Here is an 8,229-nt window from a genome sequence, read left to right as displayed (position 1 = left end):
GGTGAAAAGAGAGTTATTCTTATTGTCAGTGAAGAGATGAAGAAAATTGGAATGGGGAGGTTAAGGGATTGTTCTAAATTACACAGTACCAGAATATTCATTAAAATGTCCTCAAAACTGGGTCTAACTCTTCCTCCATCATTTTTTTCCCACTATACCAAACTATCTTATGCTAACAAAGATATAAGCAGCAGAAATAATTTTAAATACATACTTTCAAAGTACATGCAGAAACAGCTATTTTAACTATGTTGAGCATATGGTTGGTTATTTAATGTCTGTATTAAAAACAGCATTGAATGTGCAGTCTACTGTTCCTGCGTAACAGTAGTGTGTGCTTAATAGTGAGGTATTTAAATTCCTCTTTTGATCAATGCATTTTAAGGGCCCGTTTACTAAAAATAAATAAATAAATAAGGACATAACGCATTATTTTTAAGACACTTTCAATTTGGGGCCTAGCACATTATGCTTAAAACTCCCCTCCACCCCCCCACCATGTGAATCATTATACTCCTTCCTCCTGACTAGCGCAAACCACGCTTTGCCTGCCAACCCCATGACTCAGAGGCCTCTGAGGACTTTCTGTTGTCGCTCAGCGCGGCCCAGGAACCCTAAGCCGTTTCCACGTGAAACAACCAAACACGGCTCGCTCCCCCGAAGACCCGCTACGAGGAGGGTTCCTGAATAAAAGGCGAATGAGAAGACAGCGCCCTCTCCTGAGCCCACCCCCTCCACGTCTGGAGCATCCAATCGTTTTTCCCTGCCGTGAGATCGGCGCCTGGGATTGGTCGGCAACGGGACCGGCGCGGCATCAGAGCGCCCCGGCCGCGAGCAGAGCCTTGTCCGTCACGTGCGGCCGCCGGGCCTCCCGGCCTGGCTGCGCGCTGGCTGGGCCGGGGGGCGGGGCCCGGGAGCTGCTGCGCCTGCGTTGTGGGCGTTCTCGGGGGAGCAGCAGCTGCCGCCGTCGCCGCCGCTCCTGCCGCGTTCGGGTGTAGAATTTGGAATCCCTGCGCCTCCGTAACAATGAAGCAGAGTTCGAATGTGCCGGCTTTCCTCAGCAAGCTGTGGACGCTGGTGGAGGAAACCCACACCAACGAGTTCATCACCTGGAGCCAGGTACGGGTCAGGGCACGGCGGCCCGCGAACCCCCTGACGAAACGCGTTCTCTCGCTTTCTCCCGCGGCTTGTCTCTCGCGGCCTGCGGCGCGACGCATTTGGCGAGGCCCGCGGCGTGGGGTGACCTGGAGGCGCGGGCCTGGGCGTTCGGCCGCGCGACAGGCCCCCTGTATTGTTCGCGCGGGGAGTCGCGGGGGGTCCCGGACGCCACCCCTCGGGGCTCAGGCCGCGGTGGGGGAGGGGCGGCCCGCGCGGGACGCCGCGGCCGGGGAGGCCCAGTAACGGTCCGGCCCGCTCGCGTTCGGAACCTGCCGGCTGGAGCGAGAGCGGCCGACGAGCCGAGGGCGCGGGAGCCGCGTCACTGCACACTCATCCTCTGCGCCGGCCAGAGCGCAGGTGAGGAGGCGCCGGGGGCGTCAGAGCCCCTGGCCGGGGTCTTCCCCGCTCGGGTTTCTCTGAGGAAACCTCTGCCTCCCGGACCCGATTGTCCGCGCTAGGATGTGCACAGATCCCGCCGTGCAGCCGGATCTTTGTGAGCCAAGTCGGCAGTCGCAGGTTGCTGCTTTCCAATACTATAGAGAAACCGGTCAATTATTCCCTGCAGATTCGGAGCCATTTATAGGAACAGATTTTTATGATCATTTTAATAAAAATAACAGGTGTTTAGTAACTTAGCGAGGGACCAAATTGAATCGCTTAATTTCATTAGTTGCCACAAGAGTGGTAGGGGTGGATGCCTTGATTATTGGTTTGATGATTCTGATCGTGCCCTTAGTTCACCTTCTTGTCTGGCCTGTTTTATCGTTCATAAGAAAAATGGATTGCTTAGGTGATGCAAGACTCCTCCTAGGTGTAAATATTAAGATTGTAAGCAGAATGACTTATGTAAACACTGTGCGTTAGGGTATATCTTATCTTAGGCTGTCCTCATTTTATGAAGGAATGGGTTTTTCTTATTGCAGGTGATACCTGTTTGGATATTTTCTTGTTTAAAGGTCTGGAGGAGAGTTAGTGAAAGCTGTCTGCACAGTGCTTGGCACCTGTGTAGTGTTGAGGAAATGTTATCTCCCCCTTGTCTCCCGTTCTTTTCAGTCCTTTCCTATGATTAGAACTCAGATTTATTATTTGGTTTTATCTAATATAGAATACTATTGAGTACTGTAACACCATGTTCTGCTTTATAATACTGTTATTTATTCATTTTTAAAATCTCCACTATAGGACTTAATTTTTTTGAAGGTCAGCATGAGCTGGAGGATGTGTGTAAGCATTTGATGAATTCTTTGTAGTTGTGTAAAGAAGTGAAAAAAAAAGGAAGCCAGTCACCAGCATACACTTAAAAATAACCATATGTCTCATGCTTTTCATCAGTCAAAAGGATTAAAAGTTGACAGGGATGGATCAGCACAAACTGTTGTTACTCAGTCTTGTTTACATGTTAGACTTGGACTGAAAGTCTTCCCCCTACCCAAGCTGATTTTATCATACCTTTTTGACTTCATGGACTGTCTTATTTTTGTTGCCTAAATGTATTAGTAATTGGTTTTAATTAAAGTCTGTTATGTCAGTGATAGGTATAATAAATTTCATTAGCTGACATATTTTAATATTCTTATTACATTAAATGTGAAGTTTCAGTCATAAATGGATCATTTTTTTGAGTTCAAAACTAAATAAACAAGTCATTTAAAAATCTCTTCAGTAAGTTCCAGTTATGGTATAGTTGTTCATTTTCTAATACAGAATGGGATAATTAAATTATAAATTCAGTGAGAGCAGAGACTGTGTCAGGGGCACAGTAAGTACATACTGTTTGATGAGTAATCGAAAATGGTAGAATGATAGAATTATGCCTGATAAGATTTAGAGATCATCTAGTTAACTTCATTATTATCTAGATGAGGATTTGAGATTTAGACAGTTTAGATTACTTACCTGTTACTGGACGTGGGTCTCTAACATAGATTTCTGACCTCCCAGATCAATTTTCCATCTGGAGCACTACACTCAATACAGATTGGCACAGTATTTATATGAAACTGTTGTCCCTTCACAAGTCAGTGGACAATTCTGGATTAATGTTTAGAGCTAAGCTAAGTTGCTTAGGGAAGCTCTCTTACTCTCTCACAGAATTCTTTTAGAAGCACTGTTAATAATGGTAGGTAAAACTTTATAATTAAACAGCAGTGTTACATGGAAAAACCAAAATAAGTTAATGTCATCTTTTAAAGGTCACTATTTATGGTAGTTTCTGGTTTCCTTCAAACATGTTTTGCTGAATTTCTGTTGAGGTAATTTAGTATTTCTACTATCTGAGTGAAAATCATTGTAAGACCTTTTAGAAGCAGCAGATGTTTTGGAAACGAGGTAGTCTTTCACGAAATTGTTTTTCACTTGTGAGAAATAACTTTTCTAGAGTGTAAGGAAGGGAGAAAATATACCAACTACAATTTGAAAAACTTGGCTTAATATTTCTAAAGACTTATTTAAGTTTACTTTTCCTTGAAAACTGTAGTATGACAAAATGAAATAACGTCCACATTCTCATTCTGAGCAATCAAAATTATATTAAATTTTAATGACTCAAATAATAGAATTGTCTTTAGATGAAGATTCCAAATACACCGATATTCTCCCCGTGGAAATTTTCTTTTTTCTTTTTATATTTCTTCTATTTCAAAGTTTTTGTATAGCTGTCTGGCTCTGGCATTCTAGTGCCAGAATCACGGACAGAGATAGTCTGTTGTACAAAGATGTTTTAAATGCAACAGAGTCCTAAGTAAAGGACACAGGTTTAGCTTGGAAGTAACTGAGGAAGCTTAATATTCAGAGACAAGAGATTGTGGAAATTGAATATGTTCTTGCTGTTGATGGTGAGAGTAGCCTTTACTGCTAGTGAAATCTGATACTCTATATGTTGAAGTGAAGCCTTATAAAAGTAGCAAAGGTCATTTTTCGCCAGTGTATTGCCTCTCTCTCTCAGATTGCTTGAGAAGATCTAGAAGTGATTTTTAGGAAAGTCTGCATACAAATCTGTTCTACCTTTCTGTGTGCGTTGGCATTTTCTTCTTTGAGGGATCAAATCAGCAGAGATGAATGCGAAAATAAGAGGAAAAGGAGTGGAAATAAGTTCTTCCCTTTTATTTTAGTGGTTTTAGATCAATGTAAGCACCAGGCCCTTATATTTCCCATGTTTCAGTATTGTTTTGAACTTCCCAGCAACCACTGCATTATTATAGTATTCCCAGTGACAACAAAAAAGCCCATATGTGTGGCAGAATAGTGGTAAAATCCATCTTATAGACCTTATAGAGGAGTTGAAAGATTCATTGACCTTTTTTCAGTATACACAGAAGAATGAGCTGGAGATTGAAAAGGAACCATTGATAAACATTTAGAAGTTAAAGACTCTGTTAAAAAAAGTGTTACAAATTTCCATTCTGAAAAGTAATAGGGCTAAAATAACAAGGCTAAAATATGAGATTTATAGAATATTTTGAATGTTTTTAACCAAGACTTCCAAAGGATTAATTTGAGCAGTAACAACTGTTCACTATTCTTTGGAAGCTTGCCAGTATTTATGGGTGAGGCCTAAAGTGAAACTCCCACTGTACCCTCCCCTAGTAGTGATTTTCTTCCCCTTGTAAAATGTTTCAGGAGAGTTCTGTGTTGTATTGTTTGAACCTCACAGGTTTAAGTGACAATGAAGTGGAATTTTTGTACTCAGGTTATTTACTAATTTGAAGTGGAGACTAAAGAAACTGCTATGAGTGGATGATGGTTGTATGAGTGAGCAGATATAAGCAAGAGTCACTTAGTTCTTCACTTGATACAATCCAGAAATTGAAATTCAAAAAATACAACTTCATCCACTGTGACCAAAGATTCATTTCTTCAGTCACTCACAGATATTTGTTGTGAATCTGTTATAACCCGAGAGTGTGCTAGCTACTAGAATTCATTCAGTAGTGAACACAGTGGGTGAATTTACATTCATTGTATTTACATTTTAGTGGGGATACTGATAATTAAAAACTAAGCAAACACAAATAATATAAATTTAGTTAGTGGTAAGTACCAAAAATAAATAAGGCAGCATAAAGAGAAGAGTGTTGTCAGCTGGAGTCTAATTAGGAGACTGAAGTCACACAGTATTTTGAACAGAAAAGTTTAATAGAACAGGATTAAGAAAAAGAAGAATTAAGAAATAATATTTAGAGGAATCAGCCATCACTGTTAGGGCCTCAGTAAGGCATCGAAATAAGAGTATTTGCTTCCCTTCAAACCTCTAGCCTTGTTGGAGAGAGTTTGACTGTCTTACCGAATGGCAAAGAACTCACTGGTGCTAAACTGGTGAGACAGTGGAAATCCATTCTTTGGAGGTTGCTGGGAAGTATGCCTTCTTGGGCAAGGGTTAGCAAACTATGGCCCATGGACCAGCCATCTGTTTTTTTTGTAGTTTACTTGAAACATAGCCATGTGCAGTCTGTACACATTTTGTCTATATCTGCTTCTATATCTGCTTTCTTGCTACAAATGCAGAGGTGTGACCTTAGATCTGCGGGTCTAAAATATTTATTGGCTAGCTCTTCAAGAAAATGTTTATCAGTTCTTGCTCTAGGCTATTCAGGGGCATATATCCTGCTAGACTTACTGTGATTTGAGAGCTCCCAAGGGAAAAGGGAGTGCTGGGGGAATCTGCTGGCTTAGGATACTATAGACTTCCATGCTGTTGGAGCAAGGTGTTGGAGAATGTTATCTGCACTGCAGGAGTCTGGCAAGGACACACTAAACCCAGGAAGGAGAATTCCCCCTTTTAAGTAGTATTTAGTAACTTCTGTTGACAAAGCTTAACACCATTCTGGCTAGAAAAGTCAGGTTTTTAAGGGAACCCATTCCATGTATGCAGAACAAAAATGAATGAATTTGGAGCACCAAATTGATAACTAGCACATAAAATGACTGGGATTGAGGGGTATTTTAAGTAATGAGGGAAGTTTATTTGAGAAAGTGTCAGTTGAGCAGACCCCAATGATTAGAAAGGATGCACCAGACAATGGGTAGTGGCAGTTGTAAAGTCCTTGAGAATAGCATGTTCATTTGGAGAAGGCCCATGTGAGTATCTTTAGAGAATGCAGTCAGGGAGGGAGGCAGGAGCAGATATTGTAGGGCCTTATGACCTTGAGTCTGGAATTGAAACAAATAGTTGGAAGACCATCTCAGTTTTCCACAATTGTATTGAAAATAGTGTAACTCTGAGACCAGGGTAGTAGCAATGGAGGTGTTGAGAAGTAGTTGGATTTGACATTTGCTGTGAAGCAAAGCTGCCAGACTTAATGATAAATTGGCTGGAGTTGGAGGAAGGTCAGTGAAGAATTAAGAATGACTAATAGATTTGGCCTGAGAAACAGGATGAGATGGAGGAGGATTTGGAGGTGGGGATTCTATTTGACCATGTTAACTTGAGATTACAAATGGATCCCTAGTATTTGAAAATTATTTCATACACCTGATTTTACAGGAGATACAGAAATGCAGTGCTGGGAAGGAGAACAGGAATATTTCTGATAACCTGAATCACTTCTACCCTCCAGGACATTTCTGGTGGTAATATATGATAGGATGTCTGACTATAAGTCTGTCATTCAGGGTGGAATTTGGGGCTTGTTAGTGGCAAAACTATGAGACTGGATCAGATCATCCAGGAAAACGAAGATAGAAGGAACTGAAAGATAGTGTAGTCCAACATTTAAAGGTTTTGAAGACAAAAGCATAGGAAATTAAGAAGAAACAAGAGAATGAGGTCACAGAAGTTAATTGAAGAAAATGGTATTGTGAAAGAGAAAATGACGAACTATGTTAAATGCTATTATAAATATTTTTATATATTCTAGTGTATATAATTAAAAAATTGATGAGTGAAATTGCTGGAAAAATGGGATATGAAATGGTTAGCCTCAACATAGTGCAGTTGTTTTCCAAGGAGATCAAGCAAGCTTATATTCCTACTAAAGATTTTCCATTAAGTCACATCTTTAAAACTTAATATTATCAGTTCTTAATTTTTTAATTATTCTTAAATATTATTCTTAAATATTGTTCTTCATTTTTATCAGTAATGGATGTAAAAGAGTCACCTCAGTGAGGTATTGATTTATATTTTGATTAATAATTTCCAGCACAGGGCCTCCCCTGGTGGCGTAGGTGGTTGAGCGCAGCGCTGTGAAGCTGTCAGCAGCCTCTGCAGCGCTGGTTTGATCCTGGCCTGCAGCTGAGGGTTCCACATGGTGTGGCAGACCTCTCCTGTCTCACCTGCTGCTCCCCTCAGCAGTGTAGTTCGTCAGTCTGCCTGTTCTGTTCCCCGCTCTGTCTCTAGTGAATCCTCTCACCCTCCTGCTCATCTGGCCTGTACCCCGTTTCTTGTATAAATAAATCTTTAACAAAAAATATTTTCAAGCACATTTTCATATTTATAATTTGTATTTACTATTTCATGAAATGTTTGACCATTTTTCTGTTGAGTGGTTTATTTTGTGTTATTTGTAGACATTTTTTATATAGTCTATATTTCCAATTTTTGTATCAGTTGTTGCTGTCTTCTCCCAGTTTGTGACTTTTTACTTTCTTTTCATGAGATAATTGCTATTAATTGTAGGATAATTTAATAAGTCATTCTTTTGTGTGGTTCATGCTTTTTGTTTCTTCAGGATGTTTTCTCTTACCTACTTCAAGGAGAGAAACATATTTTTCCATGTTCTCCGAAAGCTCTCTAGATGTGCATTTCATTTCTTCAGTTCACAGGGCATTGATTTTTGTGAAATGGGGACTCCAACCTATTTTATCTGTAAATAAAACTGAATAGTTGCCCTCTTCCCTTTATTGAACAATTCCTTCTTTTCCCATTGATAAGTTTTTTATTTTTGTTTTTTAACAAAATTATATCATATAGAAAGTATGTACATGTCATATGTATTTCAAGTTTCATTAAAAATTATTGGAATTTTTATAGGTATTGCTTCAAAACTATAAGGGAAAATGTATATCCTTATACTGATCATTCCCACAAACAAGACAGACTTCTAAATTCATTTTGTTGATTAGCAAAGTTTA

General features: G+C 40.2%; 1 protein-coding gene across 3 annotated transcripts in view; it reads left to right on the top strand.

Annotated features, from left to right (window-relative positions):
* Nucleotides 1-1,008: 1,008 nt before the first annotated feature.
* Nucleotides 1,009-8,229, top strand: part of HSF2 (heat shock transcription factor 2) — a gene marked incomplete at both ends in the record, with an annotated part of 29,547 nt that continues 22,326 nt past the window's right edge. For 2 of the 3 annotated variants that reach the window (XM_084259572.1, XM_084259571.1), the window contains one exon: nucleotides 1,027-1,119. In XM_084259572.1, coding sequence (XP_084115698.1) covers nucleotides 1,027-1,119 — 93 coding nt within the window. Of the gene's footprint in view, nucleotides 1,120-8,229 lie in introns of all 3 variants that reach the window. The other variant, XM_084259573.1, reaches the window with a different exon arrangement.

The sequence above is a fragment of the Talpa europaea genome (assembly GCF_964194135.1).
Source record: "Talpa europaea genome assembly, chromosome: 2".
Lineage (NCBI taxonomy): Eukaryota > Metazoa > Chordata > Mammalia > Eulipotyphla > Talpidae > Talpa > Talpa europaea.
The sequence above is the reverse complement of the archived record's forward strand: the minus strand, read 5'-3'. Positions and strand labels throughout refer to the sequence as shown.